Source organism: Piliocolobus tephrosceles, chromosome 19 (genome assembly GCF_002776525.5).
Source record: "Piliocolobus tephrosceles isolate RC106 chromosome 19, ASM277652v3, whole genome shotgun sequence".
Classification (NCBI taxonomy): Eukaryota; Metazoa; Chordata; class Mammalia; order Primates; family Cercopithecidae; genus Piliocolobus; species Piliocolobus tephrosceles.
Genome location: NC_045452.1, coordinates 21,922,369 through 21,946,627, shown reverse-complemented (window position 1 = coordinate 21,946,627; position 24,259 = coordinate 21,922,369). Strand labels below are relative to the sequence as shown.

Here is a 24,259-nt window from a genome sequence, read left to right as displayed (position 1 = left end):
TTGTTGTTGTTGTTGAGACGGAGTCTCGCGCTGTCGCCCAGGCTGGAGTGCAGTGGCCGGATCTCAGCTCACTGCAAGCTCCGCCTCCCGGGTTTACGCCATTCTCCTGCCTCAGCCTCCCGAGTAGCTGGGACTACAGGCGCCCGCCACCTCGCCCGGCTAGTTTTCTTTTTTTGTATTTTTTAGCAGAGATGGGGTTTCACCGTGTTAGCCAGGATGGTCTCGATCTCCTGACCTCGTGATCCGCCCGTCTCGGCCTCCCAAAGTGCTGGGATTACAGGCTTGAGCCACTGCGCCCGGCCTTTTGTATTTTTTAGTAGAGACAGGGTTTCACCCTATTAGCCAGGATGGTCTCGGCCTCCCAAAGTGCTGGGATTACAGGCTTGAGCCACCGCGCCCGGCAAATTTCTGTTCTTTATCCAGTACCTAGTCTGTGGTATTTTGTTATAGCAGCATAAACAAACTGAGATACTGTGGAATCATCACCACCATCCATCTCCACAATTTTTCCGTCTTTCCCATCTGAAACTCTGTACCCTTTAAACAGTAACTCCCCAGTCCCTGCTCCCCCTAGTCTCTAAGAAGCACCATTCCACTTTCTGTCTCTATGAATCTGACTCTCCAGGTGCCTTACAGAAGTAGAGTCATACAGTATTTGTCTTTTTGTGACTGGTTTGTTTCACTTAGCCTATGTCTTCAATATTCATCTATGTTGTAGCATGTGTCAGAGTTTCCTTCCCTTTGTAAGGCTAAATAATATTCCGTTGTATATATATACTACATTTTGTTTATCCATTCACCCTTTCATGGATGCTCGGATCACTTCCACCTTTTGGCTATTGTGAATACCTCTAAGTAATATTTAACACAGTAGCCATCTCCACCCCTCTGAAAATCTCTGCCTTGTACTGGACCATCTTCTGTCATTTATTTTCCTCTCTCTCACCCAATCTTAGGGTCTTTGGATTTATTCCTTTGACTTAGAAAGTGTTTCTTGGCCGGGTGCGGTGGCTCAAGCCTGTAATTCCAGCACTTTGGGAGGCCGAGACGGGCGGATCACAAGGTCAGGAGATCGAGACCATCCTGGCTAACATGGTGAAACCCTGTCTCTACTAAAAAATACAAAAAAACTAGCCGGGCGAGGTGGCGGGCGCCTGTAGTCCCAGCTACTCGGGAGGCTGAGGCAGGAGAATGGCGTAAACCCGGGAGGCGGAGCTTGCAGTGAGCTGAGATCCGGCCACTGCACTCCAGCCTGAGTGACAGAGCGAGACTTTGTCTCAAAAAAAAAAAAAAAAAAAAAAAGAAAGTTTCTTGTTCAGGCACATCAGCTTATGCCTGTAATCCCAGCACTTTGGGAGGCCAAGGCAGGCGGATTACGTGAGGTCAGGAGTTCAAGACCGGCCTGGCCAACATGGTGAAACCCTGTCTGTACTCCAAAAACAAAAAAAAATTAGCCGGGCATGGTGGCGGGCACCTGTAATTCCAGCTACTCAGGAGGCTGAGGTAGGAGAACTGCTAGTGAGAGGAGGCTGCAGTGAGCTGAGATCGCGCCACTGCACTCCAGCCTGGGTGACAGAGCGAGACTCTGCCTCAAAAAAAAAAAAAAAAAAAAAGCCCAAGAGCAGCCGGGCGTGGTGGCACATGCCTGTAATCCCAGCTACTTGGGAGGCTGAGGTAGGAGAATCCTTGAATCCGGGAGGCAGAGGAGGCAGAGGTTGTAGTGAGCCAAGATCATGCCATTGGTCTCCAGCCTGGGCAACAAGAAAGAAACTCCGTCTCAAAAAAAAAACAAAAAAATACAGCATTTCTCACATATTATTACATGAAAGCTTCCTTCACATCATTCAGGCATCAGCTCTAGGGCCATCTCTTTGATCCAGGGTGATCTTCCCTACCAGCCCAGCTGAAATACTTCCACGGTCACTCCCCAGCCTCACACATATCACTACCTGAAAGGCTTATTTGTTCATGTGTCTTCCTGTGTCTCTCCCCAGCCAGAACGCAAACTTCTTGAGGCAGAGACTTTGAATGTCTTATTCCCCAGAAGCCTGGCACAACAAAGCTGTCTGACCAGGATGTGCTGTCTGTCTGATACCTGTTTCCCTTTCTCCTACTACTCCCTAAGCATTTATTTCCCTAGGTTCTGTGCTTGGACCTCTTTCCTCTCATTCTGCCACAGCAATTTCATGTAATCTCACAGTTTCCACTATTAAATTTGAGTGATCCCAATTCTGTTTCCAGCCCTAACCTATCATGTTTCTAGCCCCACAGTTTCATCAGGTCGAATGACATTGCCACACAGATAATACGCCAGCATTTCAAACTCTGTGCTCCATACAGAATGCATCCTATTCACTCCCAAACTCGTTTTTGTTTTGTTTTGTTTTGAGACGGAGTCTCGCTCTGTCACCAGGCTGGAGTATAGTGGTGTGATCTTGACTCACTGCAACCTCCGCCTCCTGGGTTCAAGCGATTCCCCTGCCTCAGCCTCCTGAGTAGCTGGGATTACAGATGTCCGCCACCACACCCAGCTAATTTTTGTATTTTTAGTAGAGACGGGGTTTCACCACGTTGACCAGGATGGTCTCGATCTCTTGACCTTGTGATCCGCCTGCCTTAGCCTCCCAAAACGCTGGAATTACAGGCGTAAGCCACCAAGGCTGGCCGATTTATCATTTTCTCTTTCCTCAACATCAAATAAATTGCTAAATCCTATCCATTTTATAAGTGTTTCCAACCACTTCCTCTATTGCAGATACTGCAGTTAAAAAGAAAATGTATATATTTTTTGAAAGCTGAGAAGTCAGCTGATATAATGGATAAAAGAATATTTAACATGGTCTCAACAGACTAAGGAGATAGGTGGAAGCTCTTAATTTTTTTTTTTTTAATTTAAGTATAATTCACAAGCAGAAAAATACACACACTTTAAGTGTAGAGCTCAGTGAATTTTATTTTTCTCTCATTTTCTCTCTACTTTTGAGACAGGGTCTCATTCCATCACCCAGGCTGGAGTGCAACGGCACAACTGTGACTCACTGAAGCCTTGACATCCTGGATTCAAGTGATTCTCCCACCTTAGCCTCCCAAATAGCTGGGACCACGGGCCTGTGCCAGCACACCCAGATAATTAAAAAAAAAATTTTTTTTTTGTAGAGATAGATAGGGTCTCTCTGCCCAGGCTGGTCTGAAACTCCTGGGCTGAAGTGATCCTCCAGTCTTGGCCTCCCAAAGTGCTGGGATTACAGGCATGAGCTACTGAGTCTAGCCTTAATGATTAATTTTAGATATGGTTGTACCTTCAAGCAACATATAGATTGAGACAGAAAATTTCTATCTCCCCAGAAAACTGCTACATGTCCTTTCCCTTGAAGATCCCCCTATTACTATAAATGGGGCTGACATGTTTGTAAGTTTTATATCACTGGGATCTGATAGTATGTACCACTTTTATATCTACCTTTTTTCACTAGGTATAATGTTTCTGAGACTTATCCATGTTATACTGATCAAGAGTTCTTTTTTTTTTTTTTTTTTTTTTGAGATGGAGTCTCGCTCTGTCGCTGGAGCACACAATCTCGGCTCACTGCAAGCTCTGCCTTCTGGGTTCATGTCATTCTCCTGCCTCAGCTTCCCAAGCAGCTGGGACTACAGGCGCCCGCCACCACACCCATCTAATTTTTTGTATTTTTAGTACAGACGGGGTTTCACCGTGTTAGCCAGGATGGTCTCAATCTCCTGACCTCGTGATCCACCCAGCTGGGCCTCCCAAAGTGCTGGGATTACAGGCATGAGCCACCACGCCCAGCCAAGAGTTCAATTTTTAAACTCAGTAGTGTTCCATTGCACTGACAAACTATAATTTGTTTATTCATTAGACAGACAGCTGGCTATTTCCAGTTTGGAGCTGCTATAAAGATGCCATGAACATTTTCATATAATGTGTTTTTGCAAATCTATGCAGTCATTTCTATGGAGTATACACCTAAGAGAATGTTTGCCTTCTAGGGTGGAAGTTCATTTAACTTTATTTAGAAGCTTATGAAACAGTTCTTTAAGTGGTTGTATCATTTCACACTCCTTCCAACAATGTCTAAAAGTTCCAGTTGCTCCACATTCTTGGCAACACCTGGTATTATTAGTCTTTTGAACTGTAGCCATTTTGGTGAGTATATAACGGCCTTACATTATAGTTTTAATTTGCATTTTGCTCATGAATAATGTTGAACATCTGTGTTTTCACAACCATCTGGATGTCTTATTTTGTGAAATGCCTAGTCTTTTGCCCATTTTTGTTGTTTGACCTTTTCTAACTGATTTTTGGTAATTCTTTATATATTCTGGATACGAGACTTTTATTAGAAAGATGTATTGCAGGCCAGGCGCAGTGGGTCACGCCTGTAATCTCAGCACTTTGGGAGGCCGAGGCAGGTGGATCACGAGGTCAGGAGATCGAGACCATCCGTGGTAACACGGTGAAACCTCATCTCTACTAAAAATACAAAAAATTAGCCAGGCGTGGTGGCAGGTGCCTGTAGTCTCAGCTACTTGGAGGCTGAGGCAGGAGAATGAAGTGATCCCAGGAGGTGGAGGTTGCAGTGAGCTGAGATCGTGCCACTGTACTCCAGCCTGGGCGACAGAGCAAGATTCTGTCTCAAAAATGATGTATTGCAAATGTTTTTTCCCAATCTATAGTTTTATATATATATATATATATATATATATATTTTTTTTTTTTTTTTACAGTCAAGGTCTTGCTGTGTCACCCAGGCTGGAGTGCAGTGGCGTGATCATAGCTCATTGCAGCCTCAACCTCTAGGGCTTAAGTGATCCTTCCACCTTAGCCTCCTAGGTACCTAGGACTACAGGAGTGCATCACCACACCCAACTAATTTTAAAACATATTTCTGTAGCCTTGGGGTCTTGCCATGTTGCCCAGGCTGGTTTCAAACTCCTGGCCTCAAGTGATTCTCCCACCTTGGCCTCCCAAAATACTGGGACTACAGACATAAGCCACTGTGCCCAGCCTTTTTCCACATTCTTAATGGTGTCAGTTGTTCAGCAGAGGTTTAAAATGTTCCATGAAATTCAACTGAACAACGGTTCTCTTTTACAGTTAGTGCTTCTTGCATGTTACCAAGAAATGTTCATACCCTCCCCAAGGTCATGAATGCAGACATCTCTTCTGCGGCCATCCAAAGGCTTCAACGTTTTAGCTCCCCGTTAGCTCTGTGATCCACCTCAAATTACGTTTTGTATATAGTATGTGACATAGAGGTCATGGTTTATACATTTCCACGTGGTTATCCAATTCCTCCAGCACCTTTTCCTCAGTGAATTACATTAGTCTTTCGATAATTTTTTTTTTTATTGTGAAGTCTTATATTTTAGGTTCAAAAGAATCAATTATACAACTATAGGTTGGGCTTACAATAATAGCAGTGTATGGACAATGTGGTTGACTTCTGAAAAAAAGAAACACTTCTTGCTTAGCTATAGAACCACAGATTTTAACTGATAACATATTTTAATATCCTTTGAAGCTTATTTTGACCATGTGATTAAATTCTAGTCAAAGAGATAAGCAGGATGTAAAGTGCAGCTTCCACAAAGTCTTCCTAAGAAAGTGGCAAGTTCTCTCCTTTCTGCTACATGGAACATAGTTAAGAATGGCTATTGTTATTTTTTATTTTAGCCATTCTAGTGGATGTGAAATGCTATCTCACTATGGTTTTGATTTGCACTTTGCATGCTTTTTAAAGCAAAGATGCCTAAGCCCTACTGGGCTTAATGAAACAGAATCTTAAGAGTTAGAATCTGGTGGCTGTGCATGGTGGCTCATGCCTGTAATCCCGGTGCTGTGGGAAGCCAAGGTATGAAGATCACTTGAGGCCAGGAGTTTGAGACCAGCCTGGGCAACATAGCAGAGACCCATCTCTGAAAAAAAAAAAAAAAAAAAATTAGCTAGGCGTGGTGGCACATGCCTGTAGTACTAGCTACTCAGGAGGCTGAGGTGGGCGGATCCTTTGAACCCAGGAGTTCAAGGCTCAGTGAGCTATGATCACACCACTGCACTCCAGCCTGGGTGACAGAGTGACACTTCTGCTTCAGAAACAAAAACAAGAAAAAAACAGTTGGGACCTGGGATCTCTATTTTCTTTACAAGCATCCCACATGACTCCCATGCAATAGTAGGCAGACTACAGTTGAACAAAGGGGCAGTCAGAGGAGTGAGAACCGGTGAATTTTTAAAATTTTCTTTAGGAGGTAAGGCACTTACAGACTTCAGAGTAGGATTACAGCTGAGGAAGGAGGAAAGGGATTGGCTTGGGAAAGGGCTACACAGAGGCCCTCAACTATTAACTATATCCTTATTTTATTTCTTTAAAAAAGAGATAAATTTGATCCCAGCACTTTGGGAGGCCAAAGTGGGGGGATCACTGGAGGTCAGGAGTTCGAGACCTGCCTGGGGCAGCGTGGTGTCTACTGAAAATACAAAAATTAGCTGGGCATGGTGGTGTGTGCCTGTAGTCCCAGATACTCAGGAAGCTAAGGTGGGAGCATCGCCTGAACCCAGGAGGTGGAGGTTGCAGTGAGTTGAGATCGTGCCACTGCATTCCAGCCTAGGCAACAGTGAGGCCGTCTCAAAAAAAAAAAGAAAAAAGAAAAAAGGATAGAATTTGAGTTCACCACCCATGGAAAGAAGTAAACTCCACTTTGCTCAATAAATTCATTAATTAAAAAAAAAAAAAAAGACAGAAATTTTTTTTTTTTTTTTTTTTTTTTTGAAGAGAGAGAAATTTGAAGCAAATATGACAAAGCAAGTATGTTAAATCTTGTTGATGGTTAAGTGGATGTATCTGTTATTTTATTCTCTGTACTTTGCTACAGCTTAAAATTTTTTCCTCATGACAAAATCTTACCATGAAAAGGAAAACTACAAGAATAAAGAATATAAAAATATAATTATTGGCTGGGCGTAGTGGCTCATGCCTGTAATCCCAGCCTTTTGGGAGGCTGAGGCAGGTAGATTGCTTGAGGTCAGGAGTTTGAGACCAGCCTGGCCAACATGGTGAAACGCCATCTCTACTAAAAATACAAAAATTAGCCAGGCATGGTGGCGGACACCTGTAGTCCCAGCTTCTTGGGAGTCTGAGGCAGGAAAATTGCTTGAACCTGAGGGACAGAGGTTGCAGTGAGCAAAGACTGCATCGCGACTCCAGCCTGGGCAACAGAGCAATACCCCATCTCAAAAAAACAGAATAAGATAGAAAAAAAATTACCATCTATTCAACAACCACTCTCTCAAATATATGAAGACTGTTCTTAATATCTTTCTTAGACATCTGTGTAAGTGGTCAAGGACTGGTATGGTCACTTTCCAATTACCAGGGACTTGAGACTTCTATTTTGTTCTTCCATCTTCAATGTATTTCTTCCACCTTGTGTTCTAAGATGGTTGCTCCAGCCCCAACCTTCATGTCTGTGTTCCATGTAGCAGAAAGGAGAGGACTTGCCACTTCCTTAAGAAGACTTTGTGGAAGCTGCACTTTACATCCTGCTTACATCTCTTTGACTAGAATTTAATCACATGGTCAAAATAAGCTTCAAAGGATATTAAAATATGTTATCAGTTAAAATTGGTGGTTCTATAGCTAAGCAAGAAGTGTTTTTTTGTTTCAGAAGTCAATCACATTGTCTGTACACTGCTAGTATACTGGTTTTGCCCATCCTATAGTTGTATAATTGATTCTTTTGAACTTAAAGCATAAGACTTCACAATTAGAAAAAAATTATCGAAAGACTAATGTAATTCAGTGAGGAAAAGGTGCTGGAGGAAATGGATAACCACATGGAAATGTATGAACCATGACCTCTATGTCATATACTACATACAAAACTTAATTTGAGGCAGATGACAGACCTAACTGTGGGGACTAAAATGTTAAAGCTTTTGGATGACAGTAACAAGTACTGGTGATGATGCGGACAAATTGGAACCTTCATGCATTTCTGGTAAGAATATAAAATGGTGTAGTCACTTGAAAAACAGTATGGCAGTTCCTCAAAAAGTTAAACCATATGACCCAGCAGATACACTCCTAGGTATATAAGAGAAATGAAAACACATTCCACACAAAAACTTGTACACAAATGTTCGCAGTAGCATTATAATATTCATTTTATAATATTATTAATGTTTACAGCAGTCAAAAGGTGGGAACCATCCAAATATCCATCAACTGTTGAGTATATAAACAAAACGTGGGCTGGGCGTGGTGGCTCACACCTATAATCCCAGCACTTTGGGAGGCGGAGGCAGGCGGATCACCTGAGATCAGGAGTTTGAGACCAGCCTGGCCAACATGGTGAAACCCTATCTCTACTAAAAATGCAAAAATTAGCCGGGCATGGTGGAAGGCGCCTGTAGTCTCAGCTACTCAGGAGGCTGAGGCAGGAGAATTGCTGGAATCTGGGAGGCAGAGGCTGCACTGAGCCAAGATCACACCACTGCACTCCAGCCTGGGCAACAGAGCAAGACTCCATCTCAAAAAAAAGAAAAACAGAAAAAGAAAATGCGTACATCCATGCAATAGGGTGTTATTCAGCCATTCAAAGGACTGAAGCACTGATAATGTGCGATAGATAACATGGATAGCCTTGAAAACATGATGCTAACTGAAAAGTCTCACATAGAAGGAAAACATACTGTATGAATCTATTTATATGAAATGTCCAGAATAGGTAATTCTGTAGAGATGGAAAGATTAGTGGTTGCCTGTGGCTGGGAGGAAAGGGAATAGAGAGTGACTGCTAATGGATACAGTTTCTTTTTGGAGTAATGAAAATGTTCTTAAATTAGATGGTAGTGATGGTGGTACAACTCTGTGAATACACTAAAAACCACTGAGCTGTATACTATAAATGGGTAAGCTTTATGGGATGTAAAATATACCTTAATAAAGCTGCTAAAAAGAAAAAGGAAAGAACATCCAAGCTAATTCTTTTCTTTCCTTAATTTATTTTTATTTTTACTTTTTTTTTTTTTTTTTTTTAGCATTTTGAATTGCTATTTGGGGTTCTGTTTTGTTTTGGTACTTTGAGAAAGCGAATTCTCATCCATGCTCAGGTTGGACCCAGTCTGAAAGAGTTCCTACAGTTCTATACTTGAGCCTTTTCTCATCTCCCAGGCCCCATCTATTCCTATTATGCTGAGCACTCCTAATGTGTATCTTGATGTCCTCTCTCTCTACTGAGATCTAAAATGCCTACTAATTAGTTTTACCTGGGCTGCCTGCAGGTGCCTCAATATTTCAAAATCCACACCCAGTTAAAAACAACAATAACAGGCCAGGTGTGGTGGCTCATGCCTGTAAACCCAGCACTTTGGGAGGCTGAGGCAGGCGGATCACCTGAGGTCAGGAATTCAAGACCAGTCTGGCCAACGTAGCAAAACCCCGTCTCTACTAAAAATACAAAAATTAGCTGGGCATGGTGGTGTGTGCCTGTAATCCTGAGCCTGGGAGGCAGAGGTTGCAGTGAGCTGAGATCATGCCATTGCACTCCAGTCTGAGCAACAGAGCGAGACTCCATCTCAAAACAAAAACAAAAACATACTAACAGTAACAATAGCTACATCCAATACCTTGCTCTATCTCCTATTTTACGTGGTATCATTCAACCCTTCGCAGATTTGTGCTCTCATCCCATCCTTCCTGTATGCTTCTGCAGACCACTGTTACTGTCTGATTTCAAGCCTTCCTCAGTCTTCTTGAGGGGACTCCTAACTGGTCTCCCTGTCTTCATTTTACATCCTGTTTGTAATCATTTCTCCACACTCCTGCCAGGTCATTCTTTTTTTTTTTTTTTTTTTTTTGAGATGGAGTCTAGCTTTGTTGTCCAGGCTGGAGTGCAGAGGCATGATCTTGGCTCACTGCAACCTCTGCCTCCCAGTTCAAGTGATTCTCCTGCCTCAGCCTCCCGAGTAGCTGGGATTACAGGCGCCTGCCACCATGCCCACCTAATTTTTGTATTTTTAGTAGAGACAGGGTTTCACTATGTTGGCCAGGCTAGTCTGGAACTCCTGACCTCAAGTAATCTGCCTGCCTCCGCCTCCCAAAGTGCTGGGATTACAGGTGTGGGCCACGGGGCCCGGCAGGTCAGTCTTTCTAAAATATGCATCAGATCAGGTTTCTCCCCTGCTTAACATCCTTCAATAGTCCCTATTGCCTGTAGGGATTCTGCTTCTAACCCCATCTCCAGGGTCTCACAGACATCTCAATGCTCTAACCATCTCTTCTCCAGAGAAATGTGTGGCTCTGAATATTCACAAAGCACCCTCTCCCTTCTCAGGGATTCTTCTATACCCAGGTGACTTTTCCAGTAAGTTTATCTGACATAAGGAAACAGTTGATTACTCTCCCGTGTAACTTGTCCAGGATGGAATATTGAACTACTACGGCCTCTGGAGTCAGAGAGACCTGGAATCCAACCCAAACGATGCTGCTTACCAGCTATGTAAACAAATGGGGAAAGTACTTGCCGCTGCGTGTTTGCTTTTCCAATCTGCTCTTGGAATACCAAATTCCATGACATCTTATGATCACTTGCTAAAGCAGATTCAACCTAAGGTAGAGATATCCTAAGCTCTGGAAAGCAAAAGACTTTATTAAACTATGTGTAAATCTTTCTTCTCTGCATCCCCTACGAAAACACAAACAAAACAAATTACCATGTTCCTAAAATACTCCTGTGTAACACTTTTCTTGACTAAATGAACACTTACTATTAAGAACAGATCTTGCAGTTCTTTGTCAATGAAACCAGTTAAAACAGATCATTCAAATACTACTGTGTATTTTATGTCTAAATTATCCTATTTATCTTTAATGTATTCTCTGTAGACAAAGACTATGTTTACTTGTTACCTTTGCTAACGATAAAGAACGTTGTATTAATAGCTAAAATGTTAGCTTCCTGATTCAGTAAATATTTATTTGCAGTAATTAGTAGAGACACCTGGGTACTTAAACCTATAGCTATAAATTTGAAACCTTAGAGCTTATGTTCATTGTTTTATTATAACTATTTAAATATACAGGCCAGGCATGGTGGCTCAAGCCTGTAATCTCAACACTTTGGGAGGCTGAGGTGGGAAGATCTCTTGAGCCCAGGAGTTCAAGACCAGCTTAGGCAACATAGTGAGACCAAGTCTCTACAAGATAGTTAAAAAAAAAATTTAGCTGGGTGTAGTGGCACGCACCTATGGTCCCAGCTACACGGGAGACTGAGGCAGGAGGATCCCTTGGAGCCCAGGAGGTTCAGGCTGCACTGAGCTGTGTTCAGGCTACTATACTCCAGCCTAGGTGACTGAGCAAGACTCTGCCTCAAAAAAAAAATTATATATATATATATATACACACACACACACGTATACACACATATATGTATACATATGTATGTGTGTGTATATATACACACATACATAAGATAAATATACACAAAGGTACAGAGAATATGATCACAAACACCCAACTGCTCAGCTCTATAACAAACTCTACTATTACCTGTTTTAGATTTCACTTAAAAATGAACACTTCAAGTCTAGAGCTACAGAATCTCTACAGCTAGTAAGCTAACACCAACTCATTTAGAGTACTGACCTAAGTTACATTGTATTTAAAGTGAGAAATGGCTACAGAGTTTAAGCATTCTAATCTATCTTTGTTAAGAACCATAAACAAAGATTACATCAGGTCTGGAGACGGTCCCAGGAATGCTAGTCCTTGCCCTTGCCTTCCAGTTCATTTGTCCTTCTATGGGATCTACTTCCTCACCTTTTGTTCTTTCTCTCTTAACTCCTGAGAACTCACAACCCAGTGGAAATCAGTCCACAGGCAAGTAGGCCTATTAAATCCTCTTTTCTTTTAGAGAATCTGAGTGTAGAGATACAGATATTCTAGTCTACCCTCTACATCAACACCAGTTATCCTCACACAGCAAATCATAAAGTAAAATGTCCATCTCATTTCCCTGCTTTAAAAATCTGCTGCTTCGGTTGGCTGCAGTGGCTCACACCTGTAATCTCAGCACTTTGGGAGGCTGAGGCAGGAGGATCACTTGAGTCAGAAGTTTGAGACCAGCCTGGTCAACATAGTGAGACCCAGTCTCTACAAAAAAAGTAAGAAAAATTAGCCAGGCTTGGTGGCACACCTGTAGTCTCAGCTGTTCTGGAGGCTGAGGTGGGAGGATCACTTGAGCCCGCTAAGTTCAAGGTTTCAGTAAGCCATGATCACACCACTGCTCTCCAGCTTGGGCAACAGAGCAAGAACATGTTTCTATTAAACAAACAAACAAAAAAATCTGCTACTTCGGCCGGGTGCGGTGGCTCAAGCCTGTAATCCCAGCACTTTGGGAGGCCGAGACGGGCGGATCACGAGGTCAGGAGATCGAGACCATCCTGGCTAACACGGTGAAACCCCGTCTCTACTAAAAAATACAAAAAACTAGCCGGGCGAGGTGGCGGGTGCCTGTAGTCCCAGCTACTCGGGAGGCTGAGGCAGGAGAATGGCGTAAACCCGGGAGGCGGAGCTTGCAGTGAGCTGAGATCCGGCCACTGCACTCCAGCCCGGGCGACAGAGCAAGACTCTGTCTCAAAAAAAAAAAAAAAAATCTGCTACTTCAAGATGTCAGTAAGGTTGCTAAAATAAAAATAAAATAAAATTGTTTAATCTGTTGTCTATTCTTGAAACTCTTCAGCCTAAGATAATCTGGGCTCTGCCATGCCCTCCGCTTCCCTGGCACCCAACACTCTAGTCGCTGTGTGGTGGATTAAAGATGACCTCATATTTAAGGCCAGTCTTCCCACTGAAAGGTGGGATCTGTTTCTCCCCACCTTGAGTCTGGGACTTGCTTTAATTCAACAGACTGGGGAAGACGCAAAGCTGGGTGACTTCTAAGGCTGGGCTTAAAGGTATCTGCAGCTCCTGCATGGTTGGAATGCTCCCTCCTGAATCACTGCCAACTGCTGTGAGAAACCCAAGGCATGCAGAGCTCACATGGAGGAGAACCTTGGGTCAACAGCCTCAAGGTGGTCTCCTAGCTGACAGCCAACACCAACTGCCAGCCACGTCAGTGGGCCCTTTCAGACATTTTTGGCTAACTGGGCCTCCAGATGACTATAACTCCAGCCAATACCACTTTGGAAGAGAAGAACTGCCCTACTGAGCCCAGGAAAACACAGAATTATGACAAATAAAAGGTTGCCTTGGCGATGGAGTTTTAAAAATATATGAAAACTTTATTTTTTGGAACAGGTTTAGATTTACAGAAAAATTATGAAGATAGTCCATTTATCTGAACCCAGTTTCTGCTGTTAGTTACACATTTCCTTAATATATTTGTCACAATTGAAGAACCAATATTGATACATTATTATTTATTAAACTGTAAGTTCTGGAATACATGTGCAGAATGTGCAGGTCTGTTACATAGGTACACATGTGCCCATCAACCCGTCACCTACATTAGGTATTTCTCCTAATGCTATCCCTCCCGTAGCCCCCCACCCGATACATTAACTAAAGTCCATGCTTTATTAAATTTGCTTAGTTTTTACCTATGTTCCAGGATCCCATCCAGAATACCATATTACATTGTTATCATGTCTCCTTAGCTGTCTCTTGGCTGTGACAGTTCCTCAGATTTTTCTCAGTTTTCCTTGAGTTTTCAGGAGTGCTGATCAGGTATTCTGCAGAACACCCCTCCAGTGGAATTTGTCTGATGTTTTTCTCATGATTAGACTGGGATAATGGATTTTAGGGAAGAAAACTAGAAATTGAAGTGCCATTGCCTCACATCGTACCAAGGATACAAACTATAAAAATGACTTATCACTGTTGATGTTGACCTTGCCTGGCTTTAGGGTTCTCCACTGTGTGAATTCACGCTTAAGGAGTGGAAAGTTATGCTCCACATCCTTGAGGATAGAGTATTTACCGACTTTTTGGAATTGTTCCACTCAGGAGGTTGCAATGGTGGTTTGAAACCACTAAGTTTTGATGTGATGTAATAAGACACCAAGATACCTGAAACACACTCAAATTTTTCACCGTCTCCCATCACACGTTACTTTATTATTATTATTATTATTTTTTTTGAGACCGAGTTTCGCTCTTGTTGTCCAGGCTGGAGTGCAATGGCACGGTCTCGGCTCACCACAAGCTCTTGCCTCCCGGGTTCAAGCGATTCTCCTGCCTCAGCCTCCCAAGAAGCTGGGATTACAGGTGCATGCCACCACGCCCGGCTAATTTTTTTTGTATTGTCAGTAGAAATGGGGTTTCTCCATGTCGGTCAGGCTGGTCTCGAACTCCCAACCTCAGGTGATCTGCCCGCCTCGGCCTCCCAAAGTGCTGGGGTTACAGGCATGAGCCACCGCGCCCAGCACATTACCCCTTATATGCTATACACAGTTCCCTCTGCATATAATAGCCTTCTCCCCGTCACCCATCCAACAACAAACCAATAAAAACCATGAAACGCTTCTTCTTTCTACAATGCCCAGTTCAAGTGTTCCCTCTCCATTGTGGAGCTTCATTCCAGACAGAGTTCATTGCTTTGACCTAGGCACATATTTAATATCAGTGTCATAGCCTGTATGGTATGGTTACCTCCCTCAACCAGATTACAAGTGCCCGAAATGCAGAAACCATGTCTTACATAAATAACTTTGCATGCCTGTACCTATGACATCAGCAACTAGTAGGTGCCCAATAAATGTTTGTTGAATTAAATAAACTGAATGACTATAAAAGAATATCACTTTTGATAATATCTCAATGAAAAGAAGAAAAGATGATACAAATAAACAGCTTAGTTCCAGCATGTGTCAGTAAAGCCACAGAAGAGCTGAAACCTCCCAGTAATGCACAGTTCCACTATGTGATAGCGAAACCAGGCACTAACAAAAGTGAGCATTACATTTAACCAGTCAAAGCCACATGTGACAGATAAAATCGTATCTGTTTTCAGATCAGTGTGATAATGTAAGCACATAAATGCCAAATAAAATAGGTCACATGAGTTTCTCTCTATGGGAATCAGGCCAATGAAGTACATACATATCCATGCCTCCAGATTTCCTATGTCATCAAAGACTTTTTACATAACATAAATTTTTTTTTTTTTTTGAGATGGAGTCTCACTCTGTTGCCCAGGCTGGAGTGCAGGGGCATGATCTTGGCTCACTGCAACCTCTGCCTCCCAGGTTCAAGCGATTCTCCTGCCTCAGCCTCTCGAGTAGCTGGGACTACAGGCGCACGTCACCATGCCTGGCTAATTATTGTATTGTATTCTATTCTATTGATTGTACTGTATTGTATTGCATTGTACTGTATTGTATTGTATTTATTGAGATGGAGTTTCACACTATCACCCAGGCTGGAGTGCAGTGATGTGATCCTGGCTCACTGCAACCTCTGCCTCCTGGGTTCAGTGATTCTCCTGCCTCAGCCTCCCGAGTAGCTGGGATTACAGGCACAGCTGGGATTACAGGTGCACACTAACCTGCCCAGCTAATTTTTGTATTTTTAGTAGAGATGCGGTTTTGCTATGTTGGCCAGGCTAGTCTCAAACTCCTGACCTCAAGCCATCTGCCTGCCTCAGCCTCCCAAACTGCTGGGATTATAGGCGTGAGCCACCGTGCCCAGCCAGAGAATATAATTTTCATATTTAACCTCTAAAAATGTGGAACAATAAGACAGTTCCATGGGTAACTCTGTTAATTTGATTCAATTTTATCTCTCACATACACAGCAGAAAAATTAAATAAGCCCTGAGTGGTCCCTGGGAAAAATGTAAGAAATAGTCACTGTTCCTCCAAAGGATACGTTCAGGGGTGTCCAAAGTTTTACATTAACAATAACTCTGTCAACTTGTCTTCCTTCAGCATTTACAATAGAAGCTTTCACAACAACAGCAGAACTCTCTTTGAGAAATTCGTTAGGTCATATAAAATTGCAATCTGGTGACCATTCAGGGAAAAAAAGCTCATTCCAAACTGATGTGAAATTTAACATTCTTTCTTCCTGCCTCCATTTTAAATGGTTAGAGCTCCAAGAATTACAAGAATAAATAATAGTTTAAGAAGTCAATTCTGTGCGTCAGCACCCAGCACAGTTCCTGGCACACAGGAGGTGCGCAATAAATATTTGCTGAATTAATCAGGAGAGAGAAGGGGAGGAAAGAAGGCAAAAATAAGGAAAAATAGGACGCTGTGCATAATTCAGGAATGATCTATAATCTGTTTACAGCAGTCTTTTAGAAACCATCACCTGCTTTATATGTTTCTGGTAGAGAAAAAAAAAAATCTCCCTAAACTCAAGAGATCAAAGTCTACATTTCCCAACTCCCGAAGAATATAGAATCCTAATCCAACTCTGAACTTCAGTAAACATCTCTCTCCAAGAAAATGTTAAGGAAAACGCTGCACGGTTTCAGAGAACATCTCTTCAAGAGGAAGAGCAGAATTCACTTCCTCCAACAAGACTTCTATACCAACCCTGCCCAGCCATAAGGGCTCCTGATTTATACTTGCACAACCTACCTGGATATTTTGTAAACCATATTGACCCTTTATTTATTTGTTAACTATTCTTAGCACCTTCTCTACAGCTGCAATTCCAAGCCTTTCCTCTTAATAGGAAATCGAAACCTGTCATTTCAAGTCTTCGACTGTGTACTCTACACTCTCCCAACTACAATGACCTCTTTCGAAGGCAATACAAAGAAAAGCTGAACCCACTTTCTTTCTTTCCTCCTCCAAAACTCCCTCCACCACTAAACAAGAATCAGAAGAGCAGGATTTGGGCCTGAGCTCAGGCTTTACTGCAGTACAAGGCCCGTTAAGCCTGGAAATCTGAGAAACCTTTTTCTAACTGCACTCTTGCCTTCCTCCACTCATTTCTTCCCTTTTTTCTCAAACATGCATAGGCCTCTTCCATTTTAAAAAAATCTTTCACTTGAACTTAATCCTCCCCCTCATTGTTCTCTCTTCCATTTATTTCCAAATGTCCTAAAATTGGGTGGTGGACTATAGTCATAATGCATTTTTAAAAATCATTTAATTTCTCTTTAACCCATAAAATTTGGTTTCTGCACCTCCTACTCCAATTAAATGGCACCCCTGAACTCCAGTAAGTTCTTTTTAGAAGCTATCATAGAAAATTTAAAACATGTACAAAGTAAATACAAATAAACCCCATGTACCCATCACAACACTTCAATAGTTGCCAACATTCTGCCACTCCTGCTTCATCTATACTTCCATGTATTCTCCACTCCATTTGATTATGTCAGTTTCACCACACACAACGTACCTACACTGTAACTATTTTTATTGTAATTATAAACCGTTGCACCCCTATCAGACACAGAACATCTCCATCTCCCCAGAGTTTTCTCATATCCTTTCTCTTTAATTAGTTCTTAAACAAATCCAGGTGTCTTTTCTCACTTGTCAACCTCCTTGATTCTTGGCAGCATCTGAAGTTACTGAGGGAACCTTTTTCTTGAAATTCCCCTTTCTATGATGCGAAAGGATCCCAATCCATCCTAGAGTCACATCAGTGTTGGCGCCAAAATACACCTCAAGTCTGTCTTTCCTCCACTTCCAGTAACACCCATGAATGCAGCCCTACCCGAACGGCTGCACCTGCCTTCTCACCAGGCTCCCTGCTTCCACTCTTACCTCTTTCCAATCCACTCTCCAGACAGCAGCCAGAGCCATCTACTAAAACGCAAATCCTACCACATCACATCACTCCTCCAGTGAGCAGCCTTCAATGGCTGCCCTATGCATGGAGAATAGGTCCACGTTGCACTGTGGCCTCTGAGGCCTTGCAAGGTCTCTGCCTCTCTCTCTAACCTCCTGTCACACTTGGCCCACAGGTTTCTGAGAGTTCTTGGAAGAGGCCAAGGGCTTTTGCAGCTGTTTCCTGTGTCTAGAACACTGTTCCTCCAGCTCTCCAGACAGCTGGCTCCCTTGCCCATTAGCTTCAGCTGAAATGTCCCCTTCTCAGAGAGATCTTCCTTGACTAGCTACGCTCTTCCTCCCAGCTGCCCTGCATGACATGGCTTTCTTTTATTTTCTTCGTAGCACTTACCATCATCTATAATTATTATCTTTATTTATATTTATTCATGTCTCCCACTAAGAAGAAACCGCCTTGAGAGTAGGAACCATGTCTTTTTGGTTCACTGTTGTACCCCACAATAACACATGCTTAAGGATTATTTATTGAAGGCCAGGCGCAGTGGCTTACACCTATAATTCCAGCACTTTGGGAGGCTGAGGCAGGAGAATCAGTTGAGCCCAGAAGTTCGAGACCAGCCTGGGCAACACAGCAAGACTCTGTCTCTACCAAAAAAAAAAAAAAGAGCCAGGTGTGGTGGCACACACCTGTGGTTCCAGCTACTTGGGAGGCTGAGGTGGGAGAATTGCTTGAGGCTGCTGGGTGGTTGAGGCTGCAGTGAGTCGTGAGCTGTGATCATACCACCACATTCCAGACGTGGTGACAGAGCAAGATCCGGTCTCAAAAAAAAAATTTTTGAACAAAAATAAATTCAGCTGAAAATCACTTTTTGGTGATGAAATCATCCAGGCATGGTGGCTGGTGCCTGTAATCCCAGTACTTTGGGAGACCTAGGCGGGTGTATTTTTTAAGCTCAGGAGTGTGAGACCAGCCTGGGCAACAAAGTGAGACCCTGTCTCTACAAAAAATACAAAAATTAGCCAGGTTTGGTGGTAGTCCCAGCTACTCAGGAGTTTGAGGTGGGAGGATGGTTTGAGCCTGGGAGGCAGAGGCTGCAATGAGTCAAGATCGTGTGACTGCACTCCAGCCTGGGTAATAGAGCCAGGCCCAGTCTAAAAAAAAAAAGAATTAAATCATGTCCTTTGCAGCAACATGGATCCAGCTGAAGGCCATTATCCTAAATGAATTAACAAAGAAACCGAAAACCAAATGCTGCATGTTCTCACTTGTAAGTGGGAGCTAACCATTGGGTACATGTGGACATAAAGATGGAAACGCTGGACACCGGGGACTCCAAAAGGGAGAGGGAAGGAAGGGAACAAGGGTTCAAAGACAAGCTCTTGGGTACTATGCTCACTACCTGAGTGATGGAATCATTTGCACCCCAAGCCTCAGCATCACACAACATACCCGTGCAACAAACCTGCACATGTACCTCTGAAACCAAAATAAAACAAAATAAAATTTATAATAGAAAAACACCTAAAAATTATCAGTGACTGCCTCTGTGCAGCAGGAACAGGGGACCAGCTTTGACTCTTGACTTTATATATACTTCTGATTTTTTATAAACCTAGAGTAACTTTCATAACAAACTTAAAAAGACACAGTATTAGTGTTCTAAAAATATAAAGTTCTCTGTAGTTCAGTAAAATGGTTTTAAATTAGCATATAGCATTAAAAAGTATACTGAAAAGAAAAAATATTTCTCAATCTTAGGTTAGGTTCTAATTTAAATCAATCGAATTTTTACAGTCATGTAAAACGAAATTCCCATTCTGCTCATTCACAGCCTCTACTGTTCAATTTCTACCCAAACTGTATCTTTCAGTAATTTACTGACCTTGGAACTGCTTTCTTCCGATACTTCTCCCTCATTGGTTTGCATGGGAACAGATTTTGTGCAAAACTCTGCAGAAACACAAAAATACTGCCTAAAAGAAGAGAGAAGAGAAAAAGTATGTAAGGAATTCAGGGCAAAATTTTGTTTTTTTAAAGGTTTCGACTGAAATTCTCTCAATTAAGGCCACAGACACTGTGAAGTAACTTTGAGTAACTGTGTGTGTGTGTGTGTGTGTCTACGCACATTCATCTTAAAGGTAAGAAAGAGGGAGGGAGAGAAGCAGGGAGGGAATTTTTCCCACCTTGGAGGAGAAGGGTAAGTAGGACAGGTTTCCAGCATTGGGATATTAATAGCTCTAGATTTCTTTCCCTATTTTATTTGGCTTTTGGCAGAGGTGGTGGTGAAATTCTTACAGCAGACACTGACCTGCAAGAAAGTATGGCAGTGAGCAAAGCGGCACACCTGTTGTTCCGCCCCTGCAGGTCACAGTGCTTGGGTACTAGGCTAAGGATATCGGAATTGGCAGGGTTTCCTGGGCTTATAATTTATGAATAACGTTCCTGCTTTCTTTGTAACTGAAATTAAAGTACACTATAATGGCTGGCCCCACTTTTCATTTTTAGGAAATGTGCTTAATAAACTAAATGTCAGTTAATTTATTTTTATATGAGACTATTTATAGGGCAAGACAGTAAAAAGTAATTAATTTTTCCCCAAAGAATAAAATGAGTTAAGAAAAAGTTTGTTCAAATATTATGAATTAAAATGTGCCAAACGGAAACTGCTAAAAATTTACACAACATTTTCATGAATTCATTACATATGTAATTATTGAGGAATAATTTTTTTTCTTTTTCTTTGAGACAGAGTCTTGCTGTGTCGACCAGACTGGAGTGCAGTGGTGTGAGTTTGGCTCACTGCAACCTCCACCTCCTGGATTCAAGTGATTCTCCTGCCTCAGTCTCCCAAGTAGCTGGGACTACAGGCGCCACCCCCCCGCCCCACAATGTTTGTATTTTTAGTAGAGACGGGGTTTCACTATGTTGGCTAGACTGGTCTTGAACTCCTGACCTTGTGATCCACCCGTCTCAGACTCCCAAAGTGCTGGGATTACAGGCATGAGCCACCACTCCTGGCCCTACTGAGGAATCATTATTCAAATGACACAAATCTCCATTATAATACAGGTATGAATATTTACAAACCTATCAGCTACTTTAAAGCTCATAGCTACAAAACATAAAAACTAGAAAAGGCCGGGTACAGTGGCTCATGCCTGTAATCCCAGCAATTTGGGAGGCCGAGGCAGGTGGATTGCTTGAGCTAAGGGCTTCGAGACCAGCTTGGGCAACATGGCGAAATCCCACTTCTACCCAAAATACAAAAATTAGCCAGGCGGGGTGACACATGTATGTGGGCCCAGCTACTCAAGAGGCTGAGGTGGGAGGACTGGTTGAGTCCAGGAGATCAAGGCTGCAGTGAGCCGTGATCACACCACTGCACTCCAGCCTGGGTAACAGACTGAGACGCTGTCTCAAAAAAAAAAAAAGCGGGGGGGTAAAAAGATGCTGGTAGTGTGTTTTGCAAGAAAAATCTATTAATGCACAATGCCTGATGATCTGTTTTGGTGCAGACTTCTCTTTAACCAGCCAAGACTCATGGCTAAGAAGGCACTTCCAGGAAGCTGTTTCCTCATCTACTGGGTGGGAAGGGGTTACCAAAATATCTACTTTGCTCACCTACCTAGCAAGGTCTTTTTTGGGAACGAATGCATATTTATGTGATGTGAAGTGTAAAATCAGTACAGTAGAAGCTCTCAATTGATATTCATTCACTCACTCCCAACGTAATCAACATTGCCCATCCCCTCTGTAAAACACATGACTGATGCTCACAGCAAGCGAAAACAGGCTTTCTCTAGTTGACTTTGTCCCTCACCTACTTATCACAGTTGTGCAAAAAAAAAAAAAAAAGTTCTCTTTCAATGAAAATTACGTTGATAACACCGGAAAAACTTGGTAACATATCCAGAAAGATTTTATGTGTAATTTGCTTCACAGATGTCTTTAAGTTCTCCTACTTCACTGAAACAGAGACTGCATTTCATAGATGATGCATTATAGGCATAGCTGAACCAGAAAAACTCCTTGGAACTCCATTCATGCTTGCAGGCCTGTGCTCAGCACACTCCTTGGTCTGGTGCTGTACTGTCTGCTCCCTCCAGACCCACACTCCACTCTCTGCCTGACTGTGTGCCTCAGGGGACACCATCACTGGGCTCCTTATCTTCTGGCTGCTGGCTGGGCTAAGCCAGTGGGAGGCACTGACTGGAGACAGGAGGTCGGGAGAGGAAGAAGGGATGGCAGTGGTTGTTTCTTCTACGGGGCACTGCTCTCATCTTGCTGGCTTCTCCTTCAACGATAATCTTTTTACTTTCATCCTTTCTGGATTCTCCTATTTGGCTGTTCTATTTTTCTTAAGTCTTTTTCTAGCTTGACTTGCCTGGCCATATTAGTTCTTTCCTTCTCTGACAATCACTGCTATTTCCCCTCACCGACTCCTCCTCCCTACCCCCTAACACTGAACACTGTCATCTCTCCTCCCCTATGCTATCACCTTCTACCCAAGGCTTTAACCAAGACTTCTGCCCCGACACTCACTTCTTAAAATCCATTGTCTCCTAATAAGATCCTACCCAGGCCCAAGTCTTACCTTCCCTACTATTCCAACCCTTAATTTTCCAACACGTTAGAATGGAAATAGGGAAACCAACAAAGGCTAATGAACCACCCAGTGGCTGACAACAGTGGGGAACCTTACTATTGCTAGGCCTGAAGGGGAAGCGGCAGTGACTGGAACCTGGAGGGGGAGCTGTGGCCGTCACTGAAGAGTCCAACAGACCTGAATGCGTACAGACGTGTGACCTTGAGGTAATTACTCAATTCATCTCAGTCTCAGCTTCCCTATCAAAACTTGGGAATAATAGTTATTCTGAGGATTCACTGATAATGTATTTGCACTTGATACATAATAGATACTTAATAAGTACATGGGGATGACCAACTCACAAGGCATTCTCTACTCTGAACTCTTATTCTTTCAGGGTCCGATCCCCAGTGATCTCCATTTCCCTTTGGACACGCTGTGAAAAGGAAATGCTTCTTCCTGGCTCCTGAGTTTCCACCCTTGGCTCCTCTCCACCTGCACACAATCCACTCCAGAGAAGGTAACGGATCTTACTTTAATGGTGAGTTTGGAAGGAGAAACAAGATGTGTGGAGCTCAGCCCTTTCTTTTCCTTCCTTTTGGAAGCCAGCTGCCCTGGGGAGCAGGCACTCTCCTCTCCTCCTCCACCCACAGACCCTCACAACTACTCATGAGTAGGTCAGTCTGTGTGATTATGAAGTTCAGTGTTAAGTTCACTGGCCTGCAGACGTGCCACATTCTCCAATACAGCTGTTTTTTTTTTTTTTAAGCCCAGCCCCTCCACCCAGCGGCACACACAATAGCAGTGGTAGCAGGAACAGGCAGTCCAATACAGCTTTATTAGTCAGAGAAACAGTATTTTGGTCTCCCAAATGCCCTCCTTTTAAAAAGGAGGGAAAAATGAAAAGTGTAACAATTTTTTGCTGCATGTAAGTTTTTAGAAAGGAGGACAGTCAAGGGAAGGAGAGTGCTATTTATTGGGTCTCAAAGACCATAACCTCAGGTGCAGGGCACTAAAATTTTGATAAACAGACACGAACTAAAATTCAAGGGAGTAAAACACATGTGGCATTTTTGAGGCTTCTGTTAAGGCCAGGACTTTGGGCCTTGGACTTTAATGAGGGGGCACAGTATTTTCTTGTAGAAGCTTATATTAGGCTTTTTACTGTTGTTTTTATAGTTACACACTAGCTTTTAACTATTGAGGCTGAATTCGAGGTTTATAAACCATAGGCACACAGTATTTTGACCTTAGCAGTGACTGTAGTTATGGCAACTTTGTCTTCACGTAAGTGGCTGTTTCTATAGAGACAAGGCTGCATACACTAGGCACATAAGCCTTTGCAAAGGGTTGGGGGCTTTGCAGGCCTCATCAAGAAACAAGCCACAGACGGTTGTGGTGGTGGTGGTGGTGATGCTGGTATTGAAAGCTCATTTACATATCAGCTGTGCAGGCAGTCTCAGCATACACCGGCCGCTCTGGCCTAGCAAGCAAATGCCAGCTGTGCTGGCCTCAGCAAAGGGAATAGGGCATTAGCGGGCTTGGGTGGCTTCAGTGTACAGAAGGCTGCTGCTTGACCTTGAATTATGCCGGCGCAGCTTTTCCTAAGAAGGCATGGCTGAGGAAAGATTAGACTTCAGGGAAAACAGACTTTCTTCCTACAGGCCTTTTAGACGTCAGAAAGTGGAACAATTACTCGCTGCATACAAGCTGCAAAGCAGCTGAATTTCAAATAGCACACATGCATTACAAAACCAGTGAAGTTCTACATTTAAATTGCTTGTGCTAGGCTTATATAGGTGATTCAAAAGGAAAATGAAAATTAAGAGGTTTCTGGTGAAGGAAGGAAGGAAGGAGGGAGGGAAGGAAGGAGGAAGGGAGGGAGGGAGGGAGGGAAGGA

At 42.9% G+C, this 24,259-nt stretch overlaps 1 protein-coding gene across 6 annotated transcripts in view; it reads right to left on the bottom strand.

Annotated features, from left to right (window-relative positions):
* TNRC6B (trinucleotide repeat containing adaptor 6B) overlaps nucleotides 1–24,259 on the bottom strand; it is a 289,062-nt gene that overhangs the window by 190,253 nt on the left and 74,550 nt on the right. For all 6 annotated transcript variants that reach the window (XM_026448465.1, XM_026448460.1, XM_026448456.1 and 3 more), the window contains one exon: nucleotides 19,654–19,744. In XM_026448465.1, coding sequence (XP_026304250.1) covers nucleotides 19,654–19,698 — 45 coding nt within the window. In that variant the 5' untranslated portion in view covers nucleotides 19,699–19,744. The remainder of the gene's footprint in view (nucleotides 1–19,653; nucleotides 19,745–24,259) is intronic.